This window comes from Ursus maritimus, unplaced genomic scaffold (assembly GCF_017311325.1).
Source record: "Ursus maritimus isolate PB19 unplaced genomic scaffold, ASM1731132v1 scaffold_20, whole genome shotgun sequence".
NCBI lineage: Eukaryota > Metazoa > Chordata > Mammalia > Carnivora > Ursidae > Ursus > Ursus maritimus.
The window spans coordinates 13,385,123-13,403,574 of NW_024424453.1; the positions used below are offsets into that span (position 1 = coordinate 13,385,123).

The 18,452-nt window shown below is 40.0% G+C and overlaps 1 protein-coding gene across 3 annotated transcripts in view; it reads left to right on the plus strand.

Annotated features, from left to right (window-relative positions):
• Positions 1–18,452, plus strand: part of P2RY14 (purinergic receptor P2Y14) — a 56,106-nt gene extending 37,654 nt beyond the window's left edge. For 2 of the 3 annotated variants that reach the window (XM_008707095.2, XM_040636675.1), the window contains exons 2-3: positions 8,021–8,120; positions 12,784–14,952. In XM_008707095.2, the coding sequence (XP_008705317.2) occupies positions 12,807–13,829 (1,023 nt within the window). In that variant the 5' untranslated portion in view covers positions 8,021–8,120; positions 12,784–12,806 and the 3' untranslated portion in view covers positions 13,830–14,952. Of the gene's footprint in view, positions 1–8,020; positions 8,121–12,783; positions 14,953–17,373 lie in introns of those variants that run through there. The other variant, XR_005836540.1, reaches the window with a different exon arrangement.

Consider the following 18,452-nt stretch of genomic DNA (forward strand, 5'->3'; position numbering starts at 1 on the left):
CTTAATTTGGACTGTGCCACCCAGGTGCACCAATCCCTATTCTTAATATCACTTCCTTATTCTTAATATCACTATCAATTCCTGAATCTGGTTTATTTTTCAAAGTAATTTAATCTCTTACTGACATTCCTGACATCCAAATTGTCAAATTTAGAAGTGCCTCCAAGGCAGCTCCCATGTCCTTTTTCTACATTTTCCCATTGGTCTAAGCACTTCCTTGCTTTTTGCCCACATGGTTTATCTCAACTCACCTTGTACTTTCCCTATGCCTTATTAAAATCAGTCATTTCTCCAAGAAGCCCTGGTTCCTCTTAGTGGGCAGTAATACTTAGAAACAAGATGAGCTCACTGATACTGGTGATCAGTATTTCTCCATCTACAGAGCGTTTTTACTTTTGCTATTTAAGCATGGAAAAGGCGGAGCAAGTTTGTAGCTACTGCGCTATATGACTTTTAGACCTACGCATTTTTACCCTAATTATTAAGGCCTTGGGCGGGTTTATACCTTGCAGGGAAATCGCTTCTAGGCAGAGAGAGATACTGAAAATATAAGAGGAAAGCAATAATGTATAAAGATTAGAAGGAAGTCCAGAGTAGGCAGCAAAAAAAAAAAAAAAAAAAAGCATGGAGTAAAACCAAACCAGTCCAGGTCGAAGCAAGTCATGAGCAAAAAACTGCAATGGGGCACTAGTTACCTGGTTATTATCAGATTTCTCACATACAGACACTGCAGCTGAGGCAACAGTGAGCCCCATCTAATAGCTCCCATGGAGCATGGCAAGACATACGATGATTTTCTTAAAACGTACTTGACTGACTCATGTCGAAATCCATTCTAAAAGTGAAATAATCACAAAGGGAATAATCCAAAAAGGACACATATGTTCAACAATGGATCCCAACCTGTGGACCTAGGGCTCACAAAAAGATCTTTTATTTCACACATATTCTGAGCACTATCTTTAAGCTGCACAGAACTGCATCTTTCACATTTAAGTTCTACTAATTACGAAATCAGTGTAGTTGCTTCATTACCACATGTGTTTAATAGAATACAAATTCATTTACAGAACTGGTGAATTCAAGTGATGGTCACAATATATTTTATAAAAATCAAAGGTTACTGATTCTTCCAACACGGAGGAAGTACATCAAATGTTTGGTTTTCAAGTGTATGTATGAGAATCAGTTTGGTTTTTTTTTTCAGCATTCCCACTCCCACCTAAAGTCCTAGATATTTATATTCTTTTGCTTGGGCTATGTAAGACTGAATCTTGAACAAACATACAGGTGGCTGATATTTAGCTAAGTAGTTAAAAGTGTGGGTTTCCCAGAAATGAAAATCTATTCCCAACCCCATAGCAAAGGGATATGTATTAGTGCCTTAGCTCCAAGATCTGAAGTTCTGAGTAATGCATGCTTAACTGAGAAATGCAAACATCATCTCAGTGAGGCAAAGAGAGGTCAGAGATTCATTTCCTTTCCTGGCCCAAGGGAATAGAACCACGTATTAAAAAACAATGCTGCAGAACAGGCTGGAAAAAAGTCAGGAATCCAAGTAGCTCAGTCTAATTCCAGACACAGAGAGAAATCAGTTCCCAAAACTGTGAAGACCAGAGTTTCATAGCTTTATGTCACCTTCATCAAAGACTCAGGCTTGTGTGGATTGCTGAGGAAGACCAGGCCACACTTTGGGCTTCACACTTCGTACCCCCTATCACTGAGGGCCACTTTCTGTGACTAGAACAGACTGACCTGAGGCACCACAGCCTTCTCCCTTTCTCCCCGACACAAGCACTTTGGGGTCAGATACCCAAGGAGGCTCAGAGCACTCAGCCAAGGTCTACTGTGCCTCTTGTAGCCCTCACTACTGTGCCTCTTGTAGCCCTCATTGCAGTGCAGAACATCAACCTGAAATAAACATGAGGAAGTAAGGGAAAGTGGGGGTGGGGGGGAAGCTAACCCAGGGGAAGTCCTGGGCAGACTGAAAGTCCTAGAGACATTTGATTATTCCATAATCAGCTGAGTCACACCCTGAACCCACAGTGTTCCCTCTGAGTCACACAATGCCAGGCACCAGGTATTGGATTCTTACAGGAAGAGGAACCCTATGAAGCAGCAACAACTACCCCCTCATTTTAGAGATGTAAAAACTGAAACACAGAGGCACTTAGTAACCCGGAGCTATTAATTAAGCCGTACTTCTAAGGTCCACTCTATCCAATACGCATGCTTTTAATCACTATCCCGCACTGTCTGCCTATTATTCTGAAAGCATTAAGGAAAGCCCACTTCATATTCTGAGACCTAAGGATTTGAATTACTTACTACTGATGAGTTATTCGATACATAGTTAAGATTTAACAACGGTAAAAGACCTGACTAAATTCTCTTCATATACAAAAATGATATCAAATACACCTACCATTAAGGGACTATTTCATTGGTTCTCAATTCAGAAGCACTTAGAAATATCTGGACACGTTTCTTTGTTGTCATAAATCATGGGGTGCTACTGGCACCTAGTGGATAGAGGCCAGGGATGCAGCTAAAAATCTTAAAAAGCACAAGACAGCTCACCCACAAAGAGTTGGAATTCAAAAAAAAAAAAAAATGTCAACGGTGCCAAGGTTGAAAACCCTAGGCCATGACAAAGAGTGTAGATGCAAAATCCTCGCTGATCCATCCTGACAATCCAGACGCAGTTCTCGCTACAGAGGCTAGCAATAGGTGACCATTCTCGTGGCCCCAAAGTTACACCTCACCCTGCTCCGTCAGCTCCCATAATCTGCTAAGACATGAAGACAGACCTCCGAGTTCTTAGATGTGCCAGTCTTGCACTTTGCTACCCGTTCTAAGTATTTTAAGGGAAGTGTTAGAATTAATAGTAAAAACGAGATTTGGGCATTATCAGTTTATTATCCATACTAACCCACTGCCCATTATCACACATAATTGAAGAGCGGCTCTATTCGTAGCGAAATACACAGATTTATGACTCTCGTGAGTTTTCGTCTGTGAATAGGGAGACCGAGGAAGAAGGCCTGGCAGTCAGGATAGAGCTGAGCTCATGTATTGGCGGAAGAAGTTCCCAGGTATCTGCAATTCAGCCTAAGAGCATGAAGACATTTCTAGTGTGAGAAATAATTAGCACAGCTCCTCATCTGAAATATGTAACCACAGCATTCATCCAATTATTAAGTTAAATTGAAGCATTTTTATCAGACTCTAACTGAAGGCGAAGTCAACAGGCCATAGTGACCGGGAATTAGGAGGATCGAGTCAGATCTAATCAAGGCCTCATGTCTACTACAAGAGAAAACTGGCTACAGGGGACAAACAGGAACAAGCAAAGCCCTCCTTGGGCCAGAGACGCCTGGGAATCCTTACTGGCATCCAAACCACGTGCAGCAGACCTGGGTTTCCCCCGCCAGTATCAGTCTCCACCACTTACTAATTAGTGTCATTGCTTTAATCACCATAATGAATGGTCCGATTCTATTCCTCTCCCAGCACAAGACAGAAGGCTGAGTCAAAATCTGAAGTCACAAACACATTCATGGAGGTGGAGGTTTCTCCGTGCTGTGGTACCTGGAGGCTAACTGGAAAAACCGAAGGGATCCACGCCTTGCAGACCTTCAAAACCTAGATTAAAAACAGGACATACACGCTTGCAAACTCACACACACATGTGCACCTGCCCTTAAGGGAAAAAAAAAAAAACAAAAAAACACACTGCCTAAGTGACGCCTAAAGACAAGACTCCAGAAACGCACAACTAACATCATACTCACTGAAGAGAAATGGAAAGCTCTTCCTCTAAGATCAGGAACAAGATAAGGATGCCTGCTGTCACCACTTTTATTCAACATAGAATTGGAATTGTTAGAGCAATCAGACAAGAAATAAAAGACATCCAAATTGATAAAGAAGTAAAACTGTCACCAATAGCAGATGACATGATGCTAAAGAAAACCCTAAAGATTCCACCAAAAAAAAATTAAAATAAATGAATTCAGTAAAGCTTCAGAGTACAAAATATACAGAAATCTGTTGTATTTCTGTAAACTAATAACAAAGTAGCAGAATGAGAAATTAAGAAAACAATTCCATTTACAATTGCACCAAAAAGAATAAATTAGGGGCGCCTGGGTGGCTCAGTCCTTAAGCGTCTGCCTTCGACTCGGCGTGATCCCAGCATTCTGGGATTGAGCCCCACATCAGGCTCCTCCACTGGGAGACTGCTTCTTCCTCTCTCACTCCCCCTGCTGTGTTCCCTCTCTCGCTGGCTGTCTGTCAAATAAATAAATAAAATCTTAAAAAAAAAAAAAAAAAAAAGAATAAATTACCTAGGAATAAACTTAACCAAGGAAATTAAAGACCTGTACTCTGAAAACTATAAAACACTGATGAAAGAAATCAAAGATGACACAAACAAATGGAAGGCTATATCACGCTCAAAGAATGGAAGAATATTGTTAACTGTCCATATTACCCAAAGCAATCTACAATTCAATGCAATCCCTATCAAAATACAAATAGCATTTTTCACAGAAGTAAAACAAACAATGCTAAAATGTGTGTGGAACCTCCAAAGATTCTGTAGAGCCAAAGCAATGCTGAGAACGATGAACAAAGCTGGAGCTAACACAATCCCAAATTTCAAGATAAACTACAAAGCTAGAATAATCAAAATGGTATGGTCCTGGCACAAAAAGAGACACATCAATGGAACAGAGAGCCCCTCCCACCAAAAAAAAACCCCACACTTCCATGGTCAATTAATCTATGACAAAGGAGGCAAGACTATACAGTGGGTAAAAGACAAGCTCTTCAACAGATGGTGCTGAGAAAACTGGACAGCTACATGCAGAAAAATGAAACTAGACCACTTTCTTACACCATACACAAAAATAAACTCAAACACCTAAATGTGAAACTGAAACCATTAAATTCCTAAAAGAAAACAAAGGCCATAATCTCTTGGACATCAGCCTTAGCAACATTTTTCTAGATATATCCCCTCAGTCAAGGGAAACAAAAGTGACAATAAATTACTGGGACTACTCCAAAATAAAAAGTTTTTGTGCAGCAAAAGAAATCATCAGAAAAATGAAAAGACAACCTACTGAATGGGAGAAGATATTTGCAAATGAGATCTCTGAAAAGGGGTTAGTATCCAACATTATATAAAATTTACATAATTCAACACCAAAACAAAATAATGTGATTAAAAAAAAGGGCAGAGGATTGAATAGACATTTCTCCAAAGAAGACATCCAGATGGCCAACAGACACATGAAAAGATGCTCACCATCACTCAGCATCAGGGAAATGCAAATCAAAAGCACAATGAGATGGCTGTCGGAATGGCCACTGTAAGAATCTGGAGCCCAGCAGAAAGTGGGTTTCTGAGAAGGGGAAGGAGTCAGTTACAGAGGAAAAAACATAACTTTTAAGAAATAAACTAGCATGTTTATAATGACTCCCCACCCACCCCCCAACACACCTAAGACCTAGAAGCAGAGGACACTGTCTACCCATACCAAGGAGTCACAGTGTTGGGGACAGAAGCAGGACAAGGGTCAAGGTGGAAGACATTCTAAAATAGCCAAACAGGGAAAAAGAAAGGACAGAAGTCTGTTGACAGACTTAGCATACAACTGAATAGAAAATGTTTTTTTAAATACAAAATATCTTATGAAATACTTAATAACATAAAAATTACAAAATATGACTACAAAACTGAATAAGCAGCTATACATTAATCCCCTTTCTATTCAACTCATTCTAACATCTTTGGAGACCATCAAGGATATGACATATTGGCACCAAAAAGGGGTGGGGGAGGAGTCACACATTAGGGCAGAGGAGAGAAAGCCACAATAAGAAAATGGCTTTAATGAGTTTAGAAATGTACACAATGATTACACACATCTTTTTTTTTTTTTTCCAGAGAGAGAGAGACAGAGAGAGCATGCATGTGAGCAAGGTGGGGCGGGGGGGGGGGGGGGGGTTGCAGAGGAAAAGGGAGAGAGAGAACCTTAAGGAGGCTCCTCGCTTAGTTCCGAGCCCAACGCAGGGCTCAATCGATCATGACCGAAGCTCAAATCAGGAGTTGGACGCTTAACCAACTGAGCCACCCAGGCGCCCCTGATTATACACATCTAAACTATTTATATTGACATAAGAATCATCTAGAAAACAAATATTTACGTCATAGGAAAATATCTGAGGCACCTTGGTTTTTAAGCTTTTGATGTTTAGACAGTAAGGAGGGAGGAGGAAATATCAGATTGTTACTTTGTAAGAACTGAACAAAGCACAGAAAGATGATGCTCATCATAGGTAAGTGGGTGTTGATAAGAGTAATTTGAAAGCAATTCATTCTCCACATACATTTTTTTCTAATTATAAGATATTTTAAATATACAAAAATAAAAGTACACAAACCAATGCTGGTAACAGCAGTGTACCCAACTGCCCAGTGTTGACGATAACATTTATGCATGGCTGTTTCAGAATTTAAGACATGAAATACCAGAGATACAGCTAAAGCCCAACTACCCTAAGCCATCGCTTGCTCTTCCCTCCCTCCCCAGGAATGAGCCTTGTCCTGCAGTTACGACCAGGACATACGTGTTCAGTAACGTTGTGACTCACCTACAGCATGACTCCACAGAGCTTAATCTCTTTGTTTTGTTTCTAAAGAGAACTTCATGACCTTTTGCAGGAATATTCTACGTAAATATAAGGTGTTCCTTACCACTTGTTCTCAAGTAGATTTCTACACGGTGATGAAATCTGTAATGGATAAACTCTAAGAAAGATCTTTGACATCAGGGTTATCTAAAAGCAACTTATTTCCTATCTAGAGTCCCAATTATAGCAAAGAAAACCGAATTTTTAGCCCTTCTCACCAAATATTAAATGTCTATGTTCAGGGCTTGAAAAAAAAAATTGCTATTCCAAGAGGGATCACTGGGCTAGCAGCACCAGCATCACACCGCACTCCAGACCTATGGAGTCGGAGTCTTGCCGTCAGCATGATCTCCAGATGACACGCCTGCACATTAACGTCTGAGAAGTACTGGTTTAAAGAATTCAGAAAGGTGACAATATAGACCAAGGCAGAACCAAATCTACCCACCATTCTGCCAAACTTATCCTCTTCCTGTCAGACAATATGGCTTTCCCGAGTTCTGTGTGCAAAGTCCACGCATCAGTCTCATTAGTCTGGTGGCTCTCAACCCTCTCAGAGGACACTTGGCAATGTCTGGAAGCATTTTTGTCACAACCCGGGGGGACAGGTGCTACTGGCATCTAGTAGATAGAAACCAGGGACGCTGCTAAACCCCCCACAATGCAGAAGGCAGTCCTGCATAACAAATAATTACCTGGCCCGAAGAGCAATAGTGCAAAGGCTGGAAAAGAAAAATCTAAAACAAAAACACTTTCTTGATTTTCTGACTAAAATAATCAATTACTTCAGTAATTTAATGAACTGATTTGAGCATCCATATCCCATGGGGGGGGAAAATAAACCAGTAAAAATAAAACACTTCATATCCAACACTCTGAAGAGTGTAAAGTACCCTCAAGAGGCACCTGGATGGGCGTCTGGGTGGCTCAGTCGGTTAAGCATCTGCCTTCAGCTCAGGTCATGATCCCAGGGTCCTAGGATTGAGCCCTGCATGGTCACATGGTAGAGCCCAGAGCCCAGGATCAATGCTCAGCAGGGAGCCTGTTTTTCCCCTCTCCCTCTGCCCTTCCCCCCAGCTCCTGCTCTCACTGGATCAAATAAAATCTTTAAAAAAAAAAAAAAAAAAAGAGTTCATACCAAATCAATAATCATTAATACTGACACCCAAGACCAATACAGTAAAACAACAAAGGTACATGCTGTAATATTTCATAATGACACAAGCTAAATTTTCAAAGTGCATTGCTACCATATATACTTGTCTAATAAAAACATTCTGGTATTCACTTAATTCTTCGTTTTTCTCCTACCATACAGGATCATTAGTGAAGAAACACTATGGCCACTTCAAGGTGACAAGCACACACTGGACTAAATTGCTTCATTGAAAGGAAACCTACCAAAAAAAATATTTAAGGTAACTGAAAACTCTATAGTATTATCAAGAGCTTTGTTAATTTCACATTTATGAATGAATAATTCCTCTTCTCCAGAGAGTAGAATTATGACAATCAGAATGGTGGAAGAAGATTGTCTACATGTAAGAGAGATAGAGGTCAGTGTGTATAGTTACACAAAAGGTGAGTAATGAGCCTCAGGCTGACCAAGCATGTTTTTACTAAGGTGAACGCTTTCGGAGTGACATTGCTTTGTATGGCCTGTATCAACTAAATTCTGCCTAAAGAGAGCACCCAGACGTTGTATGTAATTCTCTACACTCTGAAAACACTTAAAAAGTGCCACAACCGTCAGACTTTAGATCGTGCTAAGGAACAAGGGCACTCACTTTAAATTAGAATGAACCTGTGGCACTAAGCCCAGTAACAGCTGTGCAGAAAGACTGAGAGAAAGCAATTCATGTGCTCCTATTAGACTTTAATAGCTATCTTTCGATCTCATGAATTCCATTCTGCCATGTTCTTTAATTATGTTACCAAAAGACCCAAGTGATAGAATAAAATATTTCATTCCATTTCACTGTCCTTTACCTGGATTTGTGGGCCAAGGAAGAGCCCTACCTATGAGAAGCTGAAGACATACTCTTAAGTGTCCCTTTTTAAAAAGTTCTGCCACACACAGAAATCTTTCTCCAGTGCAGTCTCAAGAATTTAGGCAGCACTGTTTACTTTCCTGAAGCTTTCACTACAGAAATTCCAGATAAACTCAAAAGTAACTACATGGGCAGGACTGGCTACACGTCCACAAACTGGCTCACCAGAGCGCCCACTATTTGGTTGATCGTCATCCAAAGATCCTTTCCCCCTCGTTTTCCTTCCTTTGCCTCTCTCATCTTTAACAGGCTGGGAAAAGCCATTTAGAAAGGGCAAACCAACCAAGAGCCTAGGACAGAAAAGGAAAAGTAGTTGGATCACACCAAGACATTCTTTGTTTTCTTTCTGATTCACTTGGTTCTTATTTTTGCATCATTATATAAAACCAGCATCAATATGTGACTATGTCCTCCATTTATGAAATGATTTGAAGTTTCGGTTAGGACCCTTCATCAGGACATTAAATCATCTCTACACTAAAGATAAGGAGAGGAGACTGGGCAGATGTTACAAGCTCAAAGTGATACAAACAGGTCTCTGTTATGATCTTGTCCTGTTTTTCTTTTCATCCAACACATATTCTTACCTTTTGGTCTCAATATATAACTGTCCTCATGTCCCATAGAACGCTCAAGATAGCTCCATTTTCACACCACTCAATTATCACTGTATAAAAGGCTGCCACGCTTAGTTCATTCCTCAAGTAGAGTGTCCCTCTAATTTGTCTATACCGTGTCTAACCAAATAACAACACAAACAACAGTGATACCTGATACCCTGCTCTTTTCCCAACCAGCATGTATTAGACCTTTCTATCCTAAAACAGAGACTCTTACCTGTGATTGCTTCAAAACACGCCAAAATAGCAAGAAGGTGTTTGAGGGGAAAGACCCAAGCAAGCCTTGAGTATTCACTCCATTTCAGAAGGCTCTTCTGCTCTAGAAGTTTACCTGGATCATCACCCCCCTCCATCAACCTCAAAGTGGGGGGGGGGGGGGGGGCAAGGAGGCAATAATGCACATCACAAGGGCATTAATGCTCAGATTCTCAATACTTTCAGGATTCTGAGAACACAGTCCTGGACCCATGACATTAGGCTATCAGGAGAGAAGACAAATTATTTAGTAGACACACTCTTTGCCATAGTGGACATTAAAAATGGAAAATGTAGCCCCTTCGCTTAACTATCTAAAATTTGAAACAGGTTACAGACCTACAGTGAAGCAAATGACTACGAAATATGATCAGAGCCAAGTGTGCAAGGAGTAAGACTTCCTTCCAAAGGAAGTGCAAGGAATGGCAAAATCAAATGGCTAGAAGTATTTACAGTTTTGCCATGTGGTATGCGTGAAGAAGAGTACACAGAAGCAGGGTATTCTTGTACAGGAAGCAGCACACCAAGTTTGCACATATGATTGTTTTATTTGGAAAGTGAATGAATTTCATATTCCACATTTCCAAACTTACCTTTCTCACACTTTCGCCGTTTTACTAACATAGTCATTCACTCACTGTGTATAAAACACCGTGGCTGGCATCAGGAATACAAAGATGAACAAGATACATTCTCTGATCTCAAAGGAACCATTATCCTCCACAATCATTCTTTCCCATGATCCCTGACTACCTGTAAATTTCTTAAGAGCAAGGATTCATGTCCTAAATTCCCAGATGGCATGTCCTTTTATTTCACAAATATTTTAACTATCTAATGTCCTAAACATAATGCTAGGAACACAATGGTAAAAAATGACATGATGTCTCTATGAAGGGGCTTACCACAGAAGAAGAAAAAAAAAACCCAACAACAACAAATGGACAGACAGATGAGTATTGAGACAGGAGACAGGCACAGAACCAGGAGCACACATATAAAAGGACCTCACACCCAACCCACTCCAACTAAAGGGCAGGAGGGTCAAGTTTTCTAAATGATGTGACATCCAACCTAAGCCTCAAGGATGAAGAGAAGTTAATGAACCAAGAAGGTAGCAAAAAGGTTTTCCACACAAATGAAAGTTTGTGCAAAGGTCCAAGGTGAGAGAAATCATGGAACCCACAAAGGGGCAGATGGGTTCAGGAACTCATTGCTGAGGATGGAGGAAACAGGGATCAGACCAAGAAGGGACTTTGGCAGGTTAGCATTAAAGAGTTAGGACTTACTCCTGAGGCCAAGGAACGACCACTGAAGGGTTTCAAGCAGGTTGTTGATATTACATAAAAGACAGACAGTGAACATTTGCTTTGATGTATCAAATAATCTTTCAAAGAAGTTCTAATCTTCCCTGTGCTCTAAATCAGTATGTCTGACATCAGAGAAGAATATACAGAATTCCCTAACAAAAGAAGGTTTTGGGTAATACTTAGGACAGCGTTAGCCAATAAAAATATGATGCAAACTACGTATGTGGTTTTAAATTTTCTAGTAGCCATATTCTTAAAAAAGTAAAATTTCATGAAAATAAGAATATATTTTATTTAATGGAATATTTCTAAAATATTTCAATAACTAATCAATATTAAAAATACTGAGATATGGGCACCTGGGTGGCTCAGTTAGTTAAGCATCTGCCTTTGGCTTGGGTCATGATCCCAGGGTCCTGGGATGGAGCTCCACATCCACTGGGCTTTCTGCTGAGCGGGGAGTCTGCTTCTCCCTCTCCCTCTATCTGCTGCTCCCCCTGCTTGTGCTCTCTGTCAAATGAATGAATAAAATCTTTTAAAAAATAAAATATAATAGGGGCGCCTGGGTGGCACAGCGGTTAAGCGTCTGCCTTCGGCTCAGGGCGTGATCCCGGCGATCTGGGATCGAGCCCCACATCAGGCTCTTCTGCTATGAGCCTGCTTCTTCCTCTCCCACTCCCCCTGCTTGTGTTCCCTCTCTCGCTGGCTGTCTCTATCTCTGTCAAATAAATAAAATCTTAAAAAAAAAAAAATAAAATAAAATAAATAAATAAATAAATAAAATATAATAAAGTAAAAATACTGAGATATTTTACACTCCCTTTTGGGGGGGGTACTAAGTCTGCGAGGTTACATTTACATCTCAATCTGGACTGGCCACATTATGTGCTCTATAGCCACAAATGGTTAGTGACTACCATATTAGAGCAGATCTAGAATGTACTTCGCAATTTTCTGGAATTCTTAAAGTACATTTATCATGTACATTCATTTTCTGATTTCTACTTTATAAAAATAACACAAATCAGTCTTTCAATGGAAAAAAAAACACAATGGAAAAAATAACACAGAAAAACCCCATTTTGGAAGATATTCATAATCCCATACTCACAATACCAGCTACATTTGGAAGTATATGTTTATAAGACACTATCCTATGTCCAAAATATATGTAAGATAGGCTTTTAAAAAAAGTCTGTCAATAGCTCTTAAACTTAATACATTAAACAAAGTTCTGAATAAAATGAAAGAGATCCTCTGTTTTTACAGTTTTGTCACTTTTTGAGATGATATTTAAATGAGTACTTTTGGGGCACCTGGGTGGCTCAATCGGTTAGTGTCTGCCTTTGGCTCAGGTCACGATCTCAAGGCCCTGGATCGAGCTCCACGTTGGGCTCCCTGCTCAGTGGGGAGTCTGCTTCTCCCTCTCCCTCTGCTCCTCCCCTTCTGCTTGTGCTCTCTCTCAAGTAAATCAAATAGTTTAAAAATAATAAATAAGTAAATAAATGAGTACTTTCTAGAACTTGGAAATTTTAAAAGGAACTGTTACCATTTTTGGCAAACGTTGATCCCCTTACCTACAGTTCTCAGACTGTCCTGTTTCTCCCGTTTTTCTTTCCTGTCATCTGTCTACTCTATTCTTCCCTTTTCAAAAGGAAGGAAGACAGCAAGGGAGGGAGGACGGGAGGCAGAGAGGAGGGGGTCTCTAACTAATATGGAGCTAACACTCAATTTCAAGAACATGACAGGTTGGAATATACCCACTGGCCTTTGTTTTACTCTTCAACAAATTATTCATTAGACACCTAAGTGCCCTTTGAGTGAAACCTTGACGTTGCTTCCCAGGCCTCACCGCCAGAAGTTACAAAATGATCAATTCCACCACCGCACAGCCTCCAGAGGAGTCCTGCTCCCGGAACATCCTCATCACTCAGCAGATCATCCCTGTGCTGTACTTCGTGGTCTTCGTCGCGGGAACCCTGCTCAACGGCGTCTCTGGATGGATATTCTTCTACGTGGCCAGCTCCAAGAGTTTCATCATCTACCTTAAGAACATTGTCGTTGCCGACTTTCTGATGAGCCTGACCTTCCCCTTCAAGATTCTGGCGGATTCGGGGCTCGGGCCGCGGCAGATCAACGTGTTCGTGTGCCGGGTGTCAGCTGTGCTCTTCTACGTCAACATGTACGTCAGCATCGTGTTCTTCGGGCTCATCAGTTTTGACAGGTACTATAAAATTGTCAAGCCTCTTTCCACGTCTTTCATCCATTCAGCGAATCACAGCAAACTCCTGTCAGTGATGGTCTGGATGCTCATGCTCCTCCTGGCCGTCCCCAACATCATCCTGACCAACCAGAATGCCACAGACGGGAAGGGGACGCATATAAAATGTGTGCAACTGAAAAATGAACTGGGACTCAAGTGGCACAAAGCATCCAACTACATCTTTGTGGGCATCTTCTGGACTGTGTTTTTTCTGTTGGTCATCTTCTACACTGCGATCACAAGGAAAATCTTCAAGTCCCACCTGAAGTCCAGAAGGAATTCCATCTCAGTCAAGAAGAAATCTAGCCGCAACATATTCAGCATCGTGTTTGTGTTTTTTGTCTGTTTTGTCCCTTACCACATTGCCAGAATCCCCTACACGAAGAGCCAAACAGAAGCTCATTACAGCTGCCAGTCAAAAGAAATTCTGCTCTATGTAAAAGAATTCACTCTGCTACTGTCGGCTGCAAACGTATGCCTAGATCCTATTATTTATTTCTTTCTATGCCAGCCATTTAGAGAAATCTTATGTAAGAAACTGCACATCCCATTAAAAGCTCAGCATGACTCAGAAACTTCCAAAACCAAAAGAGGAAATGCAACGCATGAAAGCACAGACACTCTGTGAATTCCCACTTCCTTTCAAACAAAATCCGTGTACACTACACTGCAATCTTCAGTTACATAAGACTAAATAAGAAACATGTCCATGCTAATAAGTATCATCTCTAGGCATTACAATCCAATTTAGTATAATAAAAACAAACTACATGTTGCCCTGCTTTTTTATAACATCAGAGAAACAAGTAATACATGCATTACTCCATTTTATTCCATCAAAACAGAAGATTTAAATCACTAGCCTGGTCAGTTAATGAAGAAATTTAAATAGCATAAGGAAAATAGGAAGCAATAAAGGTAATTCACTGGGGCGTCTTCCGTCTCTAAATACAAGGATTAAGTTATGTGATTTTTTTTTCAACAGGGTCACTAAAGATCAACTTAAAAGCAAGCACAATTTAATAAAGAATTAGAGACCTGTTTGTAGTGAAAAAGTCAAGTGTTTTCTGATTTGAAGATAAGCAGACACCAAGAAAATTACTTAAATCCCCTACTGATTTATCTCATGGCATTTCAAAGGAAAGTTGATAGACATTTTCTTCACAGAGAAAATACAGTATTTCTTTTCTGATAGCATTGTGAGGATAAAATAAGATACATTTTAAATATGTTTTATATGAAGACTTATTAAGCCCCTAAATGAGCCTACAGCTCTGGTGTTAAAATATTTTTAAGTGGACTCTATTGAAGGAAGCTGGATATTGGTAAGTGTTGCTGGCAACTTCCCCTGTTCAATGGTATTAGGGAAAAACTATGTGACTGGGACAAAGACACACACACATACACAGCATGTACATACACACATCTAGGGGCAGGGGAAGCAGTTTCCCTAGAAAACAACTGGACTTGAAAAAAGGAAAATCTAAGATTTACAATTATGAGTAAAGAATTACACATAAAATGAAAATTTACATATCACATTTTCTGAAAAAGCAGTTGAATTTAAAATGTGCAGATTAGGATATGGTTGCTGGCTTGTGAGCTATCAAAACTAAATTATTTCTCTGCTATTAACTGGCTAGAAGATAACCAGGTCATCCTCTAAGTGTTCTTCTCGAACATTTTTGTAAGTCATGTGTATACACTTTTTTCCCTTACTGTATATATACAAATAAAGAAATTATTTTCAATAGTGTTCGGTTTTTCTTTCTTAAAAATCAAGGTAGGAAAAAATAATGCCAAATTTCTTCACAGTCATGACGTGGGTGGTTTCTTTAATATGCTAATTATGCATAAAGGAAGGAAGACAGTTGCCTAGAGTACTCAAAATTTTTATTTGCCACAGACTTTCCAAAATAAGTATTTCACATGCTCTGGCGCCTCATCAGATTTTAGGAAAAACTCAGAAAATACACCTTAAATTGAAGAGGAGCTGGAAAGGTATTCACTCTTTGTGTCCAACTTCCACATTCATAAAAACTCCCTGCTCCCATCTCTGGGTCAAGTGTCCTCTCAAAAAGAAACAAACCACCAACCTATGACAAACATGCTTGGCAAAACTAAACTTGCCATATATGTTTGGCTAAATACATTTGCAAAAGAAATTGGCTGTGCTTATTCTTCACAATTCTCCCTCGCCAGAATAAATGACTAAATACTGGTGTTTTACATGCACCCCGCCCCCACTGGGCCACAGGGAAAAAATGAAAAGAAAAAAGAAAATGAGAAGCACCAAATAATGTCTTTGTAACCACTGCACTAAAGCACATGGGTAATGTGGAAATCAAGATTTTCCAGGAAACCACATGCAAGCCAGGTAGGAATACTGGGAAGCAACAGCTAATGAGCGCTTACTGCTTAACAGGTCCAGAACTACAACAAAAAAACATAGTAGAGCAATGGATCAATCCCGAAACTTCCCTGAGATGACCAGTGCTACTTTTTTAAATTATGTCATAGAATAATTTCTGTAGCTAGTTTACTGTAACATATATGCACCTCTGAGAAGGTAAAATAACAAACATATTGTAGAAGCAGTGCGATGCAACAGCTTGAGTATTTTAAAAAGTGACACATGGGAAAGGAAAGCCACATGTTGTTAAAGTGGTTTTTCTGTGGGGATGTCCTGTCATGAAAAGATGATTTGCATGCCACTGGTGTCTTGCAGAGAATTGGTGAGCACAAGGTAGTAGCAGCGTTTTACCGTTGAAGACCACACCACACCAGTTCTCTCCCAACCCCACCTCACACAAACCTCACGGTGCGGTTTACCCAAAAGGAAATCTCATATCACTCTGGGGGGATGGTCTGATGTCACAGTTATTTTCTGTATTAATAAAGATACTTTTTCTTCTTCTTCTTCTTCTTCTTCTTCTTCTTCTTGTCCAGAGTCAAAAGATAGAAATAGCAGCAATGGGATTAAGGACAGAATAGAGAGCTAATGGCATATACTTTACTAACATCATCAAGTAGAAACAAAACTTAGTATAAGGGTGTTTTCTAGAATTTCTGGATCAGTCTTCTAGGTGAAGCCAATGTATCAGAATTAATTTGTAGGTGACAAAAAAATACATCTAAAATTGGACTTCTGCAATAAAAAGAGATTTACTGGCTAACAGACCTAAATGTCCATAGTTGTGGGTATGGCTTAATTTAAGGGCTGATAGAGGGCCTCAGCTGATGTAACTAAAGCTGGATTTTTACCATTTTTGCAGCCATCTTCCATGGTATTAGTTTCAACTCAAAGGACCCGTGGGCTCTTTTTTTATGGCAGCAAAATGAAAGCAGCACTTCTAGACCTTAAACCTCCACAGTCAGTCCTCCAGAGAATTTCTTCAGAAACCTGGGACTTGGCTCTCATTGGGTCATACTGGCTCATTTTCCATCCCAACCCAAGGCCAGTGGAATCAGACATGCTGGTTGTCAATTATGGCCGGACCCTGATATTAGAGGCAGGGTGGGCACTGTGATAACCCTATGGACAAGAACTGGGGCAAGCGAATTTCGCAAAGGAAAAGCCTCACTTTTACTGCTGGGAAAACAGAGTCCAGAGGCTGAGGAGATAACCACCGTATTAGCACCACTGGTAGCAGGCAACCTTCTGTAAACAACCACTGTAAGATTCATGCATCTCAGTGGGCAGGTTTCATGTGTAATCTTAGATGATTATGATCTTTGTTTCTTGATTCTTATCACAGATGTTTCTTTTATAAAAAAACAAACAAACAAAAAATGCTTCAGAGTATTTCCGTATAGGTAGCTGAGTCAATTACGCATCAAAATGGAATCATGGTTTGTTAAAATATAAGAATTCCTATTAATGGGGGATTTTTAGTCATGGCCAAGAGCCACTTTTGAACACCTTTCTATTAGATTTCTGTAGTCCACATATTGCAAAGCAGCCAGTGGCATATCGTCTTCTAGCCACAGATGTATTTTCTTTTAATTGCTGCCTCAACAAATAAAAACATGGGGAAACAACTGGCTGCAGCTAAGGGCCCACTGGCCTCTCTTGGTGAGACAGAAGCTCTCAACTCACTATCATCCCCAGCTTCCCTTGTTTTCTATTGTTTCTTACAACTGTGTGTATCGTGTCTTCTTTTCCACCATAGGCACCTGAGTTTATGAGCCACCCTGGGCACCCTAAGCACTTGAGGACTTGCATGACAGCATTCTCTACAGAAGGACCTGGAAAATGTTCCCTGTTACCTAGGTGCACTCCAAAGCAGTTTCAGGGTTGGCAGAAAATATAAGAAGCTACTCCATTTCTATCTCTCCCACCTGCGAAGAAGTTGGAGTACAAGCATGAAAAGAGGTGTTACAGGCCCATCTCAACAACAATGAGAATATATGAAAAGTATTTTCAATGATAAAGACTACTTGATATTTTTTGAATGTGCTCATTGCATAAGTCTGACTTCTCTCATGGTCACAGTTAAGATCTCTGTGACCCATCTCAACCCAATTCCCAAACATTGTTACCTTCAGTGCTGTGGGGACCTAAAATATAAGACTCTGGACCCAGAATCATCTTGCTCTACTTTCAACCTCCAGATGTCACCAGCTCCAGTCCACATGGTGTCAGTACGTCAGGCGAAGCCCAGAGGTATACTACTTCCTGCTTCCCTCCCAAATCCCAGGTCACTGGTATAACTGCTAAATCTTCCCCCAAAGTGCATGATAAAGTCCTAAGGGCTTACTTTCCTATCAGTCCATCTCCCAACATAAAAGGCCACGGAAATGTGGCTCTCATCATCTCCATACAATACTTCACACTACTTAATTTGATAATCCCTAAAGATTCTCTACATTTAACTAGGAGTTTTTTCAAGCTGTTATTTACATTCTACTTTTTACACCATAGCTTTCTGAAGGAACACTAGCTCTCTCCAATATTTACTGACTAAAATGAGAAGTTAATCTTCATTTTGTTTGTAAATTAACCACCAATTTCAACTCCATATTAAATTCACTTTCTAGTTATTAAAAAAGAAAATGCCAGTACTAAAAAAAAAAAATTTCAATGCCATGACCAAACGTATTTTCTTATCTGGTTGATACTATGAAAGTAGTTAGGTAAATAAAAAGGAAAATGTTATTTTTTTAATAGGAAAACCAGGACTTCTACCAATGCTATTTAAAATAAGAGCTCCGGGGCGCCTGGGTGGCACAGTGGTTAAGCGTCTGCCTT